General features: G+C 52.3%; 7 protein-coding genes across 7 annotated transcripts; 3 read left to right on the plus strand and 4 right to left on the minus strand.

Annotated features, from left to right (window-relative positions):
* Window positions 1–763: 763 nt before the first annotated feature.
* On the minus strand, window positions 764–2,484 carry M406DRAFT_42866 (uncharacterized protein; the record flags this gene model as incomplete). Its single annotated transcript, XM_040924209.1, has 4 exons — window positions 764–998; window positions 1,075–2,100; window positions 2,177–2,361; window positions 2,434–2,484. Coding segments are annotated over 4 exons (1,497 nt in total), but the record flags the coding sequence as incomplete, so codon positions are not given.
* A 646-nt stretch (window positions 2,485–3,130) lies between these two features.
* On the minus strand, window positions 3,131–4,076 carry M406DRAFT_356437 (NAD(P)-binding protein). Its single transcript, XM_040923447.1, has one exon. The coding sequence runs from the start codon at window positions 4,009–4,011 to the stop codon at window positions 3,232–3,234; it is 780 nt and encodes a 259-aa protein (XP_040775066.1). The 5' UTR covers window positions 4,012–4,076; the 3' UTR covers window positions 3,131–3,231.
* A 562-nt stretch (window positions 4,077–4,638) lies between these two features.
* On the plus strand, window positions 4,639–5,130 carry M406DRAFT_322487 (uncharacterized protein; the record flags this gene model as incomplete). Its single annotated transcript, XM_040919645.1, has 2 exons — window positions 4,639–4,764; window positions 4,822–5,130. The coding sequence occupies 2 exons, from the start codon at window positions 4,639–4,641 to the stop codon at window positions 5,128–5,130; spliced, it is 435 nt and encodes a 144-aa protein (XP_040775067.1).
* Window positions 5,131–7,132: 2,002 nt separating this feature from the next.
* M406DRAFT_351583 (benomyl/methotrexate resistance protein) lies at window positions 7,133–9,128 on the plus strand. Its single transcript, XM_040922637.1, has 2 exons — window positions 7,133–7,529; window positions 7,644–9,128. The coding sequence occupies exons 1-2, from the start codon at window positions 7,218–7,220 to the stop codon at window positions 9,012–9,014; spliced, it is 1,683 nt and encodes a 560-aa protein (XP_040775068.1). The 5' UTR covers window positions 7,133–7,217; the 3' UTR covers window positions 9,015–9,128.
* Window positions 9,129–9,253: 125 nt separating this feature from the next.
* M406DRAFT_42333 (uncharacterized protein) lies at window positions 9,254–11,148 on the minus strand (the record flags this gene model as incomplete). The annotated part of the gene is made up of 2 exons (XM_040924191.1): window positions 9,254–10,702; window positions 10,771–11,148. 2 exons carry the CDS (start codon window positions 11,146–11,148, stop codon window positions 9,254–9,256), a joined length of 1,827 nt encoding a protein of 608 aa, XP_040775069.1.
* Window positions 11,149–12,813: 1,665 nt separating this feature from the next.
* On the plus strand, window positions 12,814–15,992 carry M406DRAFT_107401 (family 90 glycosyltransferase; the record flags this gene model as incomplete). Its single annotated transcript, XM_040915238.1, has 4 exons — window positions 12,814–12,854; window positions 12,927–12,985; window positions 13,362–13,396; window positions 13,476–15,992. The coding sequence occupies 4 exons, from the start codon at window positions 12,814–12,816 to the stop codon at window positions 15,930–15,932; spliced, it is 2,592 nt and encodes an 863-aa protein (XP_040775070.1). The 3' UTR covers window positions 15,933–15,992.
* On the minus strand, window positions 15,993–18,551 carry M406DRAFT_291154 (uncharacterized protein; the record flags this gene model as incomplete). The annotated part of the gene is made up of 4 exons (XM_040918944.1): window positions 15,993–16,469; window positions 16,518–17,574; window positions 17,680–17,841; window positions 17,884–18,551. 4 exons carry the CDS (start codon window positions 18,549–18,551, stop codon window positions 16,164–16,166), a joined length of 2,193 nt encoding a protein of 730 aa, XP_040775071.1. The 3' UTR covers window positions 15,993–16,163.
* Between the last annotated feature and the right edge of the window lie 601 nt (window positions 18,552–19,152).

Raw genomic sequence — 19,152 nt, forward strand, 5'->3', positions numbered from 1 at the left:
TTCCCTGCGCACGGAGGTACATCATTCAAGCCGGATGAATGCTATACGGACCAAGTACCTCAATGGTCCCTACATGTCCATACCTCGTATTTTTTTTATTTTCAAAAGCCGCTGCAGCACCCGCCGCTGGCCAACAGCACCTGACCAGACAGCGGGTGCCACGCATGTGAGCAAGCCTGGTCGAGTATGCCCTTTGGACCCCACACAGATGACCTGTCCACTTGTCAGTCTGTCAATGATGTTTCAAAGAATGGCTCGCACGCCCACACCCACGGCATAATCACCCCGGTTTCCAACTAATCACTGGTTCTCAGCGACCAAGTCACTAATCCTGTGGGGAGCAACACACGAGACTCATTTGCAAACCAAGAATTTCAACACCACAACCGTGGCCATTTACGCTATATGAGACCTTTTTATGATCCAGGAGAACACAAAATCTCTTCAGGGGTCTACTGTACTTGAATTTTGTACGACAATGATCGGTGAAGTGTATGTTCTCTCCAGCCCCTCTCGTTCTCTTGTTACCCCTGGTGCCCGTTGTTAGTCGGTGAGTCTAGGACCCATATGTCTTATCTCGTGTATTCCGCAGAACCTGTGGCTCTCGAGCCCTCGGCTACAAACATGGTGATGAGTCGTGTGACTACCAGGAAATCTCAAATGACTAGCTTCGTGGTTAAGTAATCCTGTTTTGGGTGTATAACCTGTACATTATTTTGCGGTTTAATTTGCCCAATACATCTAAAAAAAAAAAAAAAGGGGGTTAGAAAACGTTGAGAATTGGTAATGGTGAAGTCAAAAGGGGCGCGACAAACTTACACATCGGAATGCAAAGCGCAAGTAGCGAAATGGAAACGATGCCAAACACTCGGAAGACTTCCCCTGCGCCCGCCTCGGTCGCCCAGGTGTTGATGAAGTTGGAAAATCCGTAGAAGAGAAAGTTTTTGAGCATCATTTGCAGCACGAAAACTTCTGTCGCTTGTCCTGGGAATGAATCACTGGATTTATCGTAGTTCGACATTATGAGTAATAGGTATTATACGAGAGACATTATGGATGATGGACAGGACTCACAGAATGTACAATCCAGCTGATGTCGACGGGACGGAAATCCCAAAGCAAATACATCCATAACAAAAGGATCCCAGGTAGTAGCCGTGTGGCTGCGGATTGTCAACAACCCACATGAATAGAAACCACCCCAGAGAGCAGAACAAGGCCCCAAGAACATTGACTGGAATGCGGAATTCAGCCTCGAAGATGCCTCTATTCAGTCTCGCTAGCCATCTGGCAGACCAGTCGCAAAGAGGGCCGATGAGAACCGCCAATAGTCCGCCAAGGAGCGGACCCGTCCAGAAATAGCCGTTCTGCGCGATATCAAGATTGTATGGTGGAACTGACCAGACCTGTGCCAAAATGTAGGCCGAGACGACAAACAGAGAGACCAAAACTGCGCTAACCATGAGGATCCAGATTACGGCCGGGTTGGCGAGGTGGATGAAAATCTCAGCGAGCAGGTGAAGAACGCCCTTTTGCGTATAGTTGACCCCAGACCAGAGTGACAGCCTCTGGACATACGTCTTTCGCGGAGCTTGCGTCCCTTCGGTTGCACGTACATCGCTGACGTGCTCCGCGGTACCTTTTTTGTTATTGTCACCATAGCTTTGCGAGTTGGGCTCGACTGCTCGCGAGCTTGTTACCCGGATGAACTGCGTTTCAGGCACAAGCAGGATGGTTGCCAGCAGGCCCGCAGCATTGAAGGGCAGCGCAGCGACAAAGAGATTCCGGTAGCCCTCATTCTGCGTCATGACGCCGCCGATAATGGACACCATCGATGCCATGCAAGCCAGTGAGCAGACTATCACGGCAGTCCGCCAACCTCGTTCGTAGAGATAGAACATGTCGCCCACGGCAGCAAGTGAAAGGCTTTCCCAAGCTGTGACTCCGAGTCCCTGAATTATCCGACCTGCAAGCAGAGTATTGTAGCGGGACTGCTGAGATCCCACTATGCAGATGATGGTTCCAAGTGTCCCGACTGTTGATGCAAATAGAAATTGAGGTCTTTTGCCGTATTTTTGGGCGAGAACTGAGACGACGGGCCTAAAAGCAGAGATCAATCCTCAACTGAGTACTTTACAGCCTTGTCTGTGGTGGGCGAAAGAGGGAGACTCCTCACCCTAGAGCGGCTACCACGAGGAGCTGGTAGCCACCCAGCCTGGCAACATTTGTGAGAGTGACATCCAGAGTCGAGGCCAAGGCATAGGTGGCGGGTGCCATCATCGGGCCTGGCATAATTGCAAATATGATGGCGTTGAGGAAAATGGTCCAGAAAGCCGCTTCTTTCTGCCAGACCGGCCAGAGCTTTACAATCTCTTGTCAGCATCAGTAGGCCCGCTTTCATCCAGGACCTCCTTTGTCACAAGGAAACCCTACCAGAGGATCATTGGCATCGTTTTCGGAGGGCTGGGGAACAAGGACGGTCTCAACGCCCTAAGGTAATCATAATCCATCAGCGTGCTGCTTCCTTCAAGATCGTCACACGGAGCCCTTCTTGGTGTAATTACCCTGTAGATGGTCGTCTTGAGGCGGGTAGTATCATCAGCACTGCTGGCGGTCACGCCTCTGTCACCGAGGAGAAGCTCCGTCCCTGGTAATGATGGTCCAGTACCACCATCCTGGGAGTCCATGTCGATGATTCCGAAAGGCATCGTAAGTAGAGTTCATGAGCACTCGCTGCGAGAGAAGAGGAATTCCAGAGGCAACTGCCACTTCTTGAAAGTAGAAGTGGCCGGTTGACCTTGGCTGATCTTCTTTACGTAGCCACCGGGTGAATTGAATTACCCCTCGCCAGGGGCGTTACATCGTATGCCCATGACTTGTTGTTCGCGAACCAAACAAATGCCGGTCCTCCTCCAACGACCCCAAGAGCCTGAGAACCTTGGCAATGCAGCAGTAAGTCAGATGAGCACTATCAGGAGCCCTTCGCTCTGTAGTGACTATTGATCAAAGTAATTGTCTGTTAAACGTGCAGGTCTTGCGGGGAAATATGGTTTCTCGTGCAGACACTTGGCTTGTTACCCGATTCCAAGTCGGCTGCTTTCAATACGCCGAGGGTACCGAATCTGTCAATGTTGGGAGAGTAGTAAATCACTCGGATACAAGACTACAGCAGTATTCCTTGAAAACAAATTATGCTTTTTATCAACTCGTATGTCCATGTCGACATAATCATTAGTAGTACCCCTCGAAAGTGTCGGCTCGACTATGGCCTGCCTCTTTCACGGCTTCACTGATGGGCTCGTTCCCACCGACGACATCAAATGCAAGCCCGATCGTCTCGGGTATATTGGTGCAAGAGACCACCACCGTCGCAACATCCTCTCTCGTGACCATTTGACCCAGGTGCACCTTGCCAGCGCTCACAAGGCCGGTTCCCGCATCGTTGCTCAGACCACCAGGCCTGACCATCGTATACTCCAGACCTCGCTTGTCGTTGCCTGTCCGCAGCTCTCTGTCTGCTTTGTATTTGGCTTCCATGAAGGGGCCGATTGCCTTCCAGAGCCCGTCGCTCCGCCTCTCGTCGTCCTTGTCGTACCAGCTTGGCACGGGCTTGTTTCCCCGGTCCCTGATGTCCAGTGCGCTGATGCTGATGAGCCGTTTTCCGCACTCTCCCGCGCCAGAGGCGATTGCAAGAGCGTCAAAGATCTTGACAGCCGCCTCGTGGTCGATGGCGTCGATTTTGTCGGGCGTGGAGCCGTAGGGCGCCCCAGCTGCCCAGATGATGACCTGCGGCTTCACACGACTCAGCGTGGTCAGGAGCTCAGGCACGGTGGCCTTTTCTACATCCTGGACGGTGGGAAAAGCACCGAGCTTCTCGATCTCGGCGACCTGGTCCGGATTGCGGATGATGCTGTGGACGGTGTATGGCGCCGGGTCTTGTGTGGCGACAAGTTGCTTGGTGATGAGCTGGGCGACTTTGCCGTGGCCACCCACGATTAAGGCTGTCGGCATGTTTGAGATGACAATTGCTGGAAATGCCCGCGCTTGCTGTTCAACCCGGAGTTCTCAAATCCTCCTGTTCTGGTGGCGTCGCAGTCTTGAGTACTTCAGTAAGTATGTACTGAGTAAGACTGTTTGTGGTTATTGCTACGCGTGCGGGGATGGGGTTAGACTTACATCATAACAAGTAAAGTTGCATCTGAACCCACTAAATTTCATACATTCAGCATCCTTGATTCGCATGCCACTCCCGCAACGCATGGTCTCAGTATTTAACTTCTTGGTGTACGTCGTCAACTTTTGATATTCACTGCGTCACAACACTTATCAGCATCGGCATACAGCTGAGGCCGAGGTGGAAATCGAATATTGTGTGCTATTTGTCCTTTTTGACGGCGCGATGCGCTCGAACGCCATCTGATTTCTGTAGTAGACCCTTGAGATATGTGCAAAATCGTTGATGACATGGCATGGTTTAAGATCCCAGTTACCACAAGAAAAGACGAACAAGAGAAGAAGAAAAAAAACAAGATGCCCCTTCGACAAACATATCGCACTGTTATAGACGCCTGCCTTCTGATGATCTGTATCAAATCCCAACCGTCTCGTGCCAAAGTCTAATGAAATCGTCGGTAGAATATGACAAGGGTAAGGAGCGACAAGAGTAGCAATGGATTCGTCCCGGACGCCGAGCTCAGGCTGGCTCCGGCGCTGGTAACCACTGTTGACGAGCTTGAAGCTGCCGAGGCCGTGCTCGCGAGTACTGTAGAGGCTAAAGAATCGTACCGTCAGTGAAAACGGAACATGAGTGGTCGGCAAAAGGGGCGCGGGCAACTGGACTCACTGGACGTGGCGACATTCCCGCCTGTCTGCAAAAGGGTTGTTGCAACCGCGGAGCTTTCTGACGTGGCGCCGGTAGCGCTGACCGTTCCATTGCTGGGAATAACAGAACTGGCACTAGAAACGACGCTGGCAACGGCGGCTGCGCTGCTGGAAACGGCGGCTGAGCTGCTGGATGCACTTGTCGTGCTGCTGGGAGACAGGACCAAAGAGGTTGAGGTCGGGTCAGCTGAAGTGGTTGCTGCATCCGATGTTGCGCCGGCGCCGGCCAGAGTGGACGTGGTCGTGTAAGTGATGTACGAGTCGAGGTCGTCACCTAACCCTCCCGTCTGCGCTGGGCTGTACTGCGAGTCGTATATCGAATCGATGATGTAGAGCGTGTGCTCTGGAGACGCAACCGTCGAGACTGTCGTGGCTTTCACGAACTCCATTTTTTTCTTTCTTCCGGGCGAGTCAACTGCTCAATCTGTCAAAGCGGCAATATCTTCTTGAGGTCAATTGCGTCCAAATGAGAGGGCGATGACTACAGATGTCAATTCAAGAAAGAAAAAGAAGAAGAAAACGCGACTGCAGATTAGAGAAAAAGACACACATGATGGCGTCGGGCAGCTATGGAGGGACACACAGATGAAATATCAGTCAATTGATTAACATTACTGTCCCAGACTCTTCACCGAATCTCCCCATCTTCCTTTGGGGCGCGTCGCGCTGTCATCAAAGGGGGATTCAAACTGTCCATGCGGATCGCCTCCAGCGTACTACGTAGTAGTTTCATGTCTGCTCCGGTGGCCAACCCGAGTTGCCTGTTTGGCTGTGTAAGCGGGCAAATTACTGGCAGGTCTGGCAGGCTGCAGCTTGTCCATTCAAATGCCGGAGCCAATGGGTGCAGCAGGACAGGGGTTCCAACAGTCACACCTCCTCTAGACCAGCCTAGCAAACCCAGGCATTGAATCGGGCCGGGGCATTTGTGCCACAGTCCTGTAATTTGTTTCGGTCCCTGGCATAAGCCATTGAAGACGGCGATTGGGGGCAGTAGTAGGGCAGCGCATTTAGGCCAATTTCGTGGAGAAACATCCAAGGGACCCTGCCTTACAGGCGATTAACCAATACCTACAAGCAGATAGGTTTTCTGACATTGAAATCCATATTACCTGATGCTTAGATAGTAAAGCCGTGTGTGGCTGATACCACACATTCATGTGATTGCTTCGTTAAACGTGATATGAACTAAAGACGTATCAGGTGAAGTGCTTGGTGGCTTTTATGCTTGGGAATACACACAAAGTAGTAGAGAACTATTGCGAATGGTAAGATATAAGATAGTTTTGTGCTCCCCTCTAATTACAGAGTGTGATGTGCACATATGCGAGAATCTGGGACAGTCTGTAAAATGTCGTAAATGACCTAGGATACATAAGGTTTGCTGCACCTCAGATGATCATGCGAATTCCTTGATAGGTTTAAAGACAAGACCCGATACATTACATGTTGCCGTACTCGCAATGCCTACCCCAAGAAGCGATGAATACGCTGTAAGCTGCGTTCGTGCTTTGAAAATATTTGTTCATCCCAGATTTTCCAAGCCACCTCAATGCTAACTTTGGAAAGTGGTTGATCTTCCAGTATGGATGACCTTCTTTTCCCACGTCAATGCACAGCGTGCTTGGTACTGGAACGTTGATATGTACAGTCCTGGAATTCAAATTGACAATCCTCAAAGCCCAAATGAGTTTCTCAAGATTTATTTACGGCACCCGTCATGTTTAAATGGCCGGTTTATTTGCTTGGCGTTGTTTGGTTCCCAGCCGAGCACGCTATGCGCTACGATTAGAACACCAACCCACCAACGTCATAGATATTCTGGGCCGCTTTTCTCTCTTGCTCTACTCTCTTTTCTTTGTTCCCTGTGGACCCTGAGGCTCAAATACTGTACGTCAGTCACCCGCCCCCCAGCATACTGAGCATCGATAGCATGACCCTGCATGTCCAATCGGGAGGTAACTCTCATCGCAAATCGAGTGGCCATCGCTGCCAACATGGCTGTTCCCAAAGCCCCGGTACCGCCTGCTCGGACAGACCACGGAGTGCGGATCGATCCGCGCGGGAAGGGAAAAGAATAGATGCCATGTTCGGACTTGAAGCATTTTTCATGCTGGGCCAAAGTCAATGACGCTCCTGCAATAAGGCCGGATGTTTGTGTATATATGTGATCATATCAATTAAATGTGTAATCTTTTCAATCCCACATAAATGCACTTGCTTGGTCTACTGGTTCTTCAACTAACTGCCCTGCCCCTCTGATAGCATCCTCTTGCAGCGCAGCTCCTAGGAAGTTGTTCGTTACACGAGAGAGGCGGTACAGAGGCACCCAAGGCACCATGATCGATACCATCCGCGAGTCCTTTTTTGGACAATGCTGCCGCCTCGTCACGGGCGGCCGAGTCTTCCAATACCCCGAAGAGGTCGACTCATCCTTATGCCATCGTTATGTAAACGAGGAGAAGTCTACAAATATGGGCCTGCATGGGAAGACAGGATCGCCCGAGACAAACTCGTCTTCTTCAACCGACAATATCGACGCCAGGAGTAACTCGCAGGATGCTCTGCGAGAAAAAGGCCGTCGATATGTTGACCCTGAGAAGGGCAAGGATGTGCATATCGTGGACTGGTACGGACCAGATGATCCAGCTGTTAGTTTGGTTACCTCAGACCCCCCGGCGTAGCATTCCCATATTCACACTGTTACGGAATATGGATATGTTTTGTAAAAAACATGTCAGGCTAACACGACCAACAACCTCCAGAACCCTCAGAATTGGTCTCGGCCCAAGAAGTTCTTCGTCACCTTTGAGATCTGCTTCCTCACCTTCTCGGTGTATATCGGCAGTGCGATATTCTCCTCTAGTATTACAGATGTCGAGACCGTCTTCGGCGTGTCGCAGGTCGCCGCAACGCTGGGCCTGACCCTCTTCGTGGCCGGCTACGCCGTGGGTCCCATGATCTGGGCGCCTCTGTCGGAGATCCCACAGATCGGCCGCAATCCGGTGTATATCATCACGCTCGCACTCTTCGTGGTGCTCCAGGTGCCTACGGCACTGGCTGTCAACTTTGGCATGCTGTTGGCCTTCCGGTTCCTGACGGGATTCATCGGCAGTCCTTCTCTCGCGACAGGTGGCGCCAGCATCGGTGACATGTACACCCCCGCCAAGAGGACGTACGGTCTCGCAGTCTGGGGCATCGGAGCTGTGTGTGGACCGACCGTGGGTCCACTGGTAGGCGGATTTGCGGTAGAGGCTAAAGGTTGGAACTGGGCCATTTGGGAGCTTCTGTGGCTGTCGGGGTTCTGTCTTGTCGTCCTTGTCTTCTTCCTTCCAGAGACATCATCCGCGAATATTCTCTACCGGCGGACCCAACGCTTGCGGAAGCTGACGGGAAACACCAAGCTCATCAGCGAGCCTGAGCTCATCGGACAAGACATGACGGGCAAAGACATCTTGACCATGACACTGATCCGGCCCTTCAGCCTGCTTTTCACGGAACCGATCGTGTTTGCGCTGGATATGTACATCGCACTCGTGTACGGCCTGCTCTACATCTGGTTCGAAAGCTTCCCCATTGTCTTTGTCGAAATGTACCAGTTCAGCTTGGGTACCCTGGGTCTGGCGTATATTGGCCTGCTGGTCGGGATATTCGTCGTGGCCCCTCCGTTGTTCTGGTATCAGCATCGCTATATTGAGCCCAAATTCAACGATAACGGCGAACTGGTGCCGGAATGGCGTCTACCGCCAGCCTTTGTGGGAGCCTTCGCGCTTCCCATCTGTTTGTTCTGGTTTGGGTGGACAAGTCAGCCGCAGATTCACTGGATCGTACCCATCATTGGCACAGCATGGTTCAGTGTTGGTGCATTCCTGCTGTTCAACTCCGTCCTCAACTATCTGTCGGATGCATATCCAGAATATGCTGCCAGTGTTCTGGCAGGCAACGACTTCCTGCGAAGCATGGTTGGCGCAGGTTTCCCGCTGTTCGCCAACGCAATGTACACAAAATTGGGCGTTGGCTGGGCGAGCTCCCTGCTGGGGTTTCTAAGCATCGTCTTCATTCCAATCCCTTTTGTACTGTTCAAGTATGGACACTGGTTGAGGATGAAGAGCAAGCACGCCAGACACGACTTTTGAAAGGCGCGACTGATCGCGCGCGCAAAAGACCCGGCGATCGACCGGTGGTAGAACAGGACATATGAAAATCAATGGCGCAGATCATTTGTGTAATAAAGATAATATTATATCATCATTTATGTTTTAAAACTCCGAATCGATATGCGTTTAGGGTATCTCAACAGCAATCAAACAAAAGAATCAAGGACGAAAGCGGAAAGAAGATAAGAGAAAGTGTTCAACAGGGTCGACAGCCTCTTTTACTTGCCCACATGCTCCCGCATGCCCTTCGTCCGGAGCGTCATCTTCCCAAATCCCTCGTGAAAAGGAAGACCAACTTCAGACACGTCTGGTGATCTATCACCACCATCATCCGAGCTCTTGGCAGTTTTGATGCCTAGCTCATTCATCTTGCGTCGCAAGTCATCGCCACCCAGCCCTCCACCAATAGGCATGTCACTATCAACACTGCCACGGCGACTCGACGTCAGGCTTCCAACGTCGTCTGCGAGACTCACACCTCGACTTCGCATGATGCCAGCTTGGAGGCCTCGCACGCCGCCCTTCTTGCGCTCTGGAAGCTCGTCGGTACCAGCGCTACAGACGAAGAGCAAATACTTCAGATTGGGCAGCGTGTGCCGAATGTCCATGACCTTGAGGCCCTGTGCCGTGCAGAGAGTCTCGATGTTCTTGTTCAGGATGAACCAGCCATAGTCAAACCGAAACTGCGCGGCAGAGCCACTCCGAGGGATATAGAGGGGGAAATCGCGGGTAGGATCCTTGAGAATGGATATATCGTCAGTGATGTAGCTGCGGCTGCCACAATAGGTGACAGGATATGGCAGAGGCACCGAGAGATACATCTCAAGATGCTTGGTGAGCAGGGTTACATGGCCCAATGCCGCAGATAGTTCGTCCTCTTGGGCACCGCTCAGTAAGCCTGCACCATAGTCCTCGGCATTGGGTAGGTGGATACCACGGATCTGGAACTGCAGAGGTTTGCCGTCGGGAACAGGCTCGATCTTGAAGATATTGTTTAGATCTTCGCATATGCGGCGACGCTGCCCACGAATCTCGTCTCTTGTCTTTTGGCATTGTTCCTTGTCGTCGGACAGCTTAAGAAGAGCATTCTTCATATCCTGGTCCGTCTTGTCCATGGCAGAGCGTCCCTGGTCCATCATGTCGCGGCGATCCGTTATAGACGCGTTCAAGTGTTCGATCTGCTCTATCGCATTCTTGACCGACCTCTGCTCGGCAGCCACGTACTTACTGCTCAGCTTCAGGCCATCCTCAGCCTTGTTCAACTCAAGCTGGCCGTCCGAGTGGCCAGAGACAAGGTCACTAATCTGCTGCTTGAGCATGTTCTGGGCTGCCAGCGCGTCTTGTATCGAGTGCTCGAGGGTGGACAGCCGCATAAGGGCGTTGTAAGAGGAGGTGAGCTCGACGGTGCCCTGTCTGGGAGGAAAAGTCTTGGGGGGAAGCTCGAGAGTGTAAATGCCGTCGGTGAGATGGAAGACCAGGCAGTTGGGAGGAAAGTGTGTCCCAACCATACTGCCCAGGAAGTTGAGCCGGCGCAAATCTACCTGCTCCTCGAGGTGGAGAGACCACTTCTCAGACCGCTGGGCCCAGATCTTGACGGTGACTCGGGGGCTTCTGAGGACGGTCGAGTCGACGGAGCGGGAGAGTTCGAAGAAGCGGAAGTCGAAGTTCTGGAAGGCCAAGGCAAAGTCAGCCCGGGTCATGCCACCCTGACTGCGTGACGGGGTGCTCTCCTTACCGTTGAACGTTCTGCCGTCTCGCTGATATAGACCGGGTCCTCCTCCTCCCCTTGGACGTGGAGGGAGAAGAAAGCATTGGCGACGCGCTTGTCTATCGAGGCCTCGAGGTGTCTCTGTCTGGTAAAGGGCGTCGCGTTGCCCAGATTCGTACTCCGGCGCCGCGCAGTCCCAGGACGAAGGTTCTCGCTGGAGGCCGAGTGCTGAAGCTGAGAGGTCTCGCGGAGGGACTCAATCTTACCCGGCGAATGCTTGACTGCCGAATCATCTGTCGTTCGCCCCTGAGGCCTGTCGAAGGTGAGGTTTCGCACAAAGATGCCTTGCAGGTGTCGGATCTTGCGGTTCTGAGGAAGGAGTACTGGTCGCGATGACTCGGCCATTGTGAGCAAGTTTTTGGGGAAAGGGGGGAGGGAGGGTAATTTGCTGCCTCGGCGCAGCTTCAAGATGCTTGCGCAATCATCCACAGGCCAGGAATTGTCTCCAATCCATCAAGAAAGGCCTGGTGTTGAGGACGGCTTGGACAGAACGGACCTTGAGGGCCCAAGTTGAGCCCCACCTTCTTAGCGCCCCGAGAGTGCAAAGCTGTCACGTGCGGTTTGGGGCCCATGGGGCGCCCAGGACCCCCTGAAGAGGCCTGGACTGCACAGTCTAGTGGGCTACCTTGGCGCTCCAAGGCTCTGCAAGAAGTGTTCTGGGTTCGGCAGCAGCGCTGTGTAACCCATGAAGTCGACTTACAGCCAATGCCACTGCACTTGTGTGACCTGTTTGACTGAAAACGGTCCTGAGCGTCATCACTTCATCTGTCAGCATGACCACCAGTTACTAAGTGTCATGACATAAGGTGATAAGTTGGATAAGCTGTATTTATCCTTAATTGTTCGAGTACAAACCAGTATGGGCAGGACAAGACAAGACACCTCATCATGAATGATGTTCTTAACTGGAGGTCCCAGCTCTGTATCAACATCAGGCATGTAGTGGACTGTAGAAGGGGAAAGAAGACTACAATGGCATTCTTCGAGGACACTTTTAAAACTGTTACCACGTCTGGTCAAATCTTGTGCGAATTGTGGAAGACACAAACTTCAAAAAATACCTCCACCTTCTACTTGCTGTCAATACTCTCGAAGCTCTAGGCCACCACAATTATCTAATGTTAACCCCACACCAATAGACAGACCAATATAGTATGAGGCTCATATCATGCAGTGATATAAATATCCCCCATCTGCTGCACCGCGCAAGGAATGAGACATCCTCTTCACGCTATCCATATGAGCTACATTATTTGATCTAGAATGTACAAGATGATCGTTGCAGGTCTCTCCACTTTGTGATATGGTCAACAAGACACAGCACATGTGGAGACGTTGTAACGTTCAGCCACATGCCCAATGAGAATGCCTCGTTTAACCGAAATTTCAAGCATAACGAGATGTTCCAGATGCCCAGAAGTACATGCCATTAGTGTATGGACCAGTTGGCATTACAGACAGCCCGGAGGTGATGGCTCATATCTGCGTGAAGTCCGGGATGAGATGGCACATGTAATGGGCAGGTATCCATCCTGCCTGAGCCAGAGTTGCTGCAGGCCACCATCTGACTTTATGGCCTTATGTTGCCCACCTCGGAACTCGCGGCAGTAATTTGACCCTGAATCCTTCATGCACGGTACTCCGATGCAGTCAGGATGGTCTATCAAAACGGAGATTTTTTTGGGATATTCCTTCTACCCATTCCCTGAACACATCGTCGTCGGCTTGTACCGGCCGACCCGCTGCAGCTGAGGCGCAAGCCTCCAACCCAGTTCCAACGTGCATCAGCCCATGTCTTGTCTTTCGTTTTTCAATAATCCGTCTCGGGCCTGTCTCCCTGTGTGATGGGCGTAAGGCGTAGGAATCCTTTATTTCCTCCGCCATGGTCGTTGTTGCTACCCCCCCCCCCCCCTTCCTTTTCTTCGCACGTCGTTATATTTCTGCGCGACCATGGGAGGACGCAAATCGCCTGCGTAGCCATCATCTTCGTTTTCAGCTAATAACAGCAAAATGACGACACGGCTATCAAGATCTCTACTCTTGTCTTCGATGTAAGTCTCTACGTGATGACAGGCGAGACCATGACAGATCTGTAGCACTGACACACCGATTGCACTGATTAGAACTCTGGGAATTTGCACCGTGGTGCTCACTATCCGCTATAGTCAGAGTGTTGCATTTGGTACGTATCTTCTTGTGGCGCGCTCTACACTTTCGTGCGCCTCATGTAGAATCTAGCATTGATCTGAAGGCGTCGTTGGACTATACTAAGTGCCGTTGCCCACATGCAGAGATCCCAACCCCCTTCTCGATACTCACACTACTTCTTACCGGCGCGAGTCTCTTCGTTATTAGTCTTCTCCCAAAGAGAAAACAGGACGAGAATTCCTACGAGTTCACGGCGCTCCGGACAAGTGACTTTGTCGAAGATGGCCTCCCAAAAGCCAGCGACACTACAACGGTCGGGACAACGGGATTTGAGCGAGTCTCTAGATTCCTGCTACACCTGATGCTCATTTGCGGGCTTGTGGTCAGGACTTGGCTATCCACGAAAATAGCAGACAGAATACAGTGCTCCTCGCTTGGTTTCTATGTGCGTTTTCTATCCGAAGCTCAAGCCTTATCGGCAGACATCTCGACGAGATCTAATCAAATGCTTGGGAGAACAATAGTTGCTACTTCCTCTGTGGATATTCATCCTGGAGCTTGTTCCTCTTATGAGGAGCCCCCGGGTACTAGTGGCAAGACTACTCAAGGGCGATGGCTTGAAACTGCTGGCCTCCATCCTGCTGTTCGGACTGACTGGCAGGTTGTTTTGGTCGTCCTCAATAGAAGCGGCCACTCGGACCAGTGTGATATGTCCGACCGTCGAGACACTGGAGGAATCAATTCCTGTTGTCCAGGTGGCCCTGCTGTGTGTCGATGCCTTTCTCATCAGCGCCCTCGGGTACCTCGTACATGACGACAAGACAAAGCCCACTACCGGATCAAGACTCCCCTACGTGTGCTGGGCCGCTGCTGGGTTCATCACTTTATTCGAATTTGTCACTCTCACGACCGGGTGGGCAGAGATTAACGACTTGCACACCCAAATGTGGAATACGGACTGGATAACCAAACGCGACATGACCATTGACAGCATAGTGGCAGCGCTTGCGCTGACGGCCATGGTTCATATGCTCTGCGCCATCTCGGCCATCACGATGGGATTGATGTTGGTGTTGATTGGCGCATTCGTGCAGCTGGAGACGGGAATCCTCAATGGGGCACTGGTCGAGGTTCTGGCTGGAGGGAGTGGGATCATGGCCGTCTTGTTGCTTTGTGCAAGCGCAGGAGGGGTCTTGCACTTCTCGAGGGCCTCCGACCACAAGGTCCATGCTTACGACGTGCGAGACGGCTCACATAAGCGGAGCACGCGCCTCCTGCTTCTCCATATGCTTGGAGGGTTCGCTCTCATCATTGGACAGAGCCTGTTGCAATTCCAATACACGAACACACAAGCAATCCGAGCAGTCATCAGAGACGCGGAGCATACCTCGAGCAGGTGGCTTGGACAAGCAACTGTAAGCAAGACGCTCGAAGAAGCTGCTGGCGAGTACAAGAAACGTTACGGCATCCCTCCACCGCCTGGATTCGACGCATGGTACAACTACGCTGTAGAGAACGAATCACCAATTATCGACAACTTCGACCAGATCCACTCGAGCCTACTCCCGTTCTGGGGCACCACACCTGCTGAGCTTCGCGAGAGAACCTCGCACATGCTGGAGACGCCCACCACCTCTGTTGGCGTAATTATAATTGGGGATGGAAAGATGACGTTTGGACCACATGATGAACAGTACACCTGGATGCTGGAGCACATCGCAGAGATGATGGAGCCTTTTGCCCAGTGGCTACCCGATATGCAGGTGGCATTCAACCTTGACGACGAGTGCCGGGTCTCCGTCCCTTATGAGCTCATGCAATCCTACCTACAAGATGGAGAGAAGTCCAGGGGCAGGTTGGCGCGTCAGACAGAGCTTTCTGGCTTCAGCAAGACAGCGAGTCCACCTTGGTCGGACCAGTACCTTGAGGACGACCCTGAGCGCTTCGCTAGGGTCTCTCCTTACTTCCACCCCTGGTACAGCCAACCCATCTTCTACGAATGGGTAGCCTCGACCTGTCCACCCGGTGCGCCCGTTCACAGTTTCCACTGGTGGGACAAGAAGGTATCCTGTGCGTCCTGCTATGGTCCGCACACAGTCGGCGGCTTCGTATCGAACTGGACAGCGGCCAGCGAGTTGTGCCACCAGCCCGATCTCTTCTACCTCCACGGCGGCCTACTGCGACCACAGGCCGCCCGCCCAACGCACGACCTTTTCCCAATCTTCAGCCAGAGCCGCCTGCACAGCTATAACGATATCATCTACCCCAGCGTTTTTGTTTTTGCGAGCAACGTCCAGTTTGATGACAGCCGAGCCGTAGCCTGGGAGGACAAGGGGAACAGCGTCTTCTGGCGAGGAAAGAACACTGAGGCCACAACTGTGAATGGGCTCTGGGAGAGTTTTCTTCGCCCGAGATTTGTGAGCTCTGCGCAGGATGAGAAGAAGCTCTTAGCGGCAGAGGGACCTGGCAGTTCGAACAACTTGGTCATCGATGTCTCCTTTGCAGGAGAATTCGGGAGGTGCGACAAGCCCGACTGCATCGCCGAAACCACGCACTTCTACGGATCTCCAGACGCAGAGATCCCAGGGAACGTGCCATTTGACACCGCATGGCAGCACCGCCATCTGGTGGACCTCGATGGCGCTGCCTTTAGTGGAAGGTTCCCCGCCTTTGTCGCCTCTGATTCGCTCCCCTACCGCACGGCACTGTGGCAGGCCTGGTGGGAGGACCGGATACATGCATTTGTGCACTTTGTGCCTGTGGATGTGAGGCTCGTCAGAGACCTGTGGAAGCTGATCCGGTTTTTCGGGTCTGATGGCGAGGCAGAAGGCAAGAAGATCGCAGAGGCAGGCGCAAAGTGGGCGGCCAAGGCAATGAGGAAGGAAGATATGCAGATTTACATGTTTAGACTGTTGCTAGAATGGGCAAGGCTGGTGGATGATGCCAGGGAAGAAATTGGATTCCAAAGTAAAGATACCTAGAAGATTATAAAGTAGATAGGAAGAAGAGAACGGTCACGTTGAGAATAATTATGATTAATTCAGAGCATATTTTGCTTGGTATATTTGCGAATCCGGTTCATCTATTTCTCTGTTCCGCTTTTATGTGTCCAGTCGAAGGGGAAACGGGGGAAACTACTGGGTCCAGTTGCGTTCTGTTTCTCTGTAAAATCGAAGGAACGGAAAGAATGTGGGCGAAGCAAAAGAAACAATTCATCCTCTGCCAGCCTCCTGAGAGCGTTTGTTATTAAACTCCCGGGCTTGCTTGATGACCGTGTCAACAAGATCTGCCCCGATCATTGCTCCAGGCCAACTGAACCAGGTCTTGCTCGTGCACTTCCCACTGCAGACATCAACCGCCTCGGAAAAGGTGCCATCCCACTGCATCGAGCCCTTGATTTTGGCCCACGCTTTATCCTCACGGGCCTTGTCCCCCACGGTCTGATAGAACTTCCACTCCTGGAAGAGACCCAGAACCCACGCGCCTGGGCTATGAACGCTCCCAAGACCGTGGAAGGGCTCCGTCCCCTTGCCTGCATAGCCAGTGTTGTACTTTGATGTATCGACACTGCCGCCAGCGCGTGTGCCAAAGTCTGGATACTCTGGGTTGGGAGTAAATGCCCAGTCCAGAGTCTTCTCCCAGATCGCCCTCCAGGCTGGATGGTCACACTCATCGCCCTCATTCATCTTCAGGAAGCCCCACTCGTGTGCAAGCAAGGTGGGCATGTCGTTTCCGTCGTGGTAGGTCCGGTGGCCGCTGACACCCGCCTTTGGGGACGGATTTAGAGCGTATGCAAACATCGTCTTCCCAGAACCGTCGGGACACTTGCAGGTGAGCCGATTGAAGATAGCTGTGCGGACACTGTCTGAGACCTTTCGAATTGCAGCGGCATCCTCACTGGGGAGGGCCTGGGTGTCGTCGAGCAGCTTAGAGATCTGCTTCAGGGTGTACCAGGCCAGAATGTTGCTAGACATGTGGATGGGAAAGTCGCTGGTATCATCATCTGCCGGGGTCTCGTCGGTCGTGAACAGCTGATGCTTAGTATTCAGCCTAGCCAAGAGGTCCTGAAGAACCCTTGTGAAGGCCCTGGTCCGCATCATGTTAACCACAAACTTCTTGTACCCACTACGGGCTCCATAGGCAGTGTAATACTCGCACAGCTGCAGGAATGGATACAGCTGTGTGTCGAGCTGGTAGACGGCGCCATCCTTTGGGCGTCCGTTGATCAAATAGGATCGCCTCCAGAAGTGTCGGGCCTCTCCCTGCACATCAACATCGATTGTGGCGACCTCGAACAACCATCGAAGATGGCCTTTGAGGATGGATTTAAACTCTTGGGCACAAGCGCGAGCCTTGTCCGGGTTGCGTGGGAACAGAACCTCGATGTCACTGCAGTGAAACTTCTGGAGAAGTCGAAGCTGCCAGTAGTTGTCCCTGGGCCAGCCTAGAGGAAGGGCAATGTGGTCAGGTATGACAGCCACTGCATCAGAGTATGCGTTGCCCAAAGGAGTAGAGCAGCAGCCAATGATGTAGTTGACATTAGCCCATAGGATTGTGCTTTCGATTGTCTCCAGAGCGGGACTGAAGCTGGCCCCGGAGTTCTGAACGGTCTGTCGGTAACGGCTTAGGATTGTTTGTGGGTCACAAACACCGTCCTCATGGGCAAACAAGCTCTGAGGTAGGATGGCCTCGGCATCAAATGCTTCCGGCCCCAAGAAGGACACGGACGATGGAAGTTTCTTTCCTTTCTCGGTCCATCGTATATCCTCGGCACGTAGGATGCATCCAATTCTCAGAGTCTCGTTCGGTCCGATGGCAAGGTCCTGAGGCTTCAGACGAGACTGGGCTTCTCTAAGGTTGGCAGGCGGGTTGTCATCCTGATCTCTGAAGCTATCACCGTCAAAGACATTCTGTTTGATGTCCAAGTGGCACTGGCGCGTGGCATTGTAAAAGATAGGATAGGCAGACAGTCGCCCATTCAGGCTATCATTGTCAATGGAGTAGATCGATGTCTGTTCGTGGTGAAAAGTGTGCTGAGCATAAAAGTTGGTCTTTTCTGGCATTTCAACTCCACCCTGATCCGTGAGCTGGCCGTAGGAGGCTCTGGAAACGGCGAGGACGAGGTCCAGGCCAGCCGGCACGTAGCAGGCTTTATCAGTGGTGTTCGTGATCTGGCTCGCCTGGATGATGGTACCGTCGTCTCGGACTTTGAGAATCGTCTGGATAAAGAACCTCTTGTCGTGGCTCCCATACTCGTGCTGAACTTGACTCCCAAGGCTGCTATGAACAGGATTGATGACTACAGCCCCTGGGCGGATGTTGAGCACCAAGCCGTGTCCGTGAATCTTGCCCTCAAGCCGTCGTTCCATGTGCTTGCGGTACTGACGCACAAAGACTGGGTCTTGTCGCTTGGCTTGATCGAATTGCTCCCAAGGGGCCGCGATCATGAGGGCGAACCTTGGATCCTCAATCTTTGCGCTGATCTGATAGATGCCACCGAAGGGGTCCGCCGAGACTGTGACTCCATTTCGCCCAACATCAACAGTCTTCTTATCCGGCCAAGCTCCCTCTGGGAACGTTCGTCGCTGCTTGGAGATCATATCAGTTTCGCTGCCGGCTGACATGGTGGTGGATGCCGAAGTATTGGTTGGCTACTTGTGCTTGTAGTTTCTAAAATTGCTTATGAAATTAACAGACTTTGCGGTACAGGAATCGAGTGAAGCGAGAGAGGCAGAATATATGTGGTTGAGGAGCGTTTATATAATATTCTGAGCCAAGAGGAACCAGTGGGTGACATGAGGTCAGTTCAATTTTATTAGTACAGTGTGCGTAGCATCCCGCCTTTGACAAAACCGTTGTTCACTGAACAAAGAATAGTTTTGTTCGGTCACCTGTCATCGTCGCGATGCCGAATACCCCAGGACCAAAGGTTGACAATTCGCTCCGTCTGCAATGTAATGCTATTGCACACCAGCTACTATAACCTGTCCGCCTATCAGATGGATGAATGCGACGTGCGACGTCTATTTCTTTTACTTGCACGTCTTCACTCAGCCCTCCAAAGTGAATTTCACACTAGCACATCCGATGCTTCAAGAATGTCAGGTAACTATCGATTTAGTCTACATGTACTCAGACTTCACTTTTCCCATTCGAGCAAGTCTGTTGGCATATGAAGTGGATAATGGTACGATCAATCAT

This window comes from Cryphonectria parasitica (genome assembly GCF_011745365.1).
Source record: "Cryphonectria parasitica EP155 unplaced genomic scaffold M406scaffold_5, whole genome shotgun sequence".
Classification (NCBI taxonomy): Eukaryota; Fungi; Ascomycota; class Sordariomycetes; order Diaporthales; family Cryphonectriaceae; genus Cryphonectria; species Cryphonectria parasitica.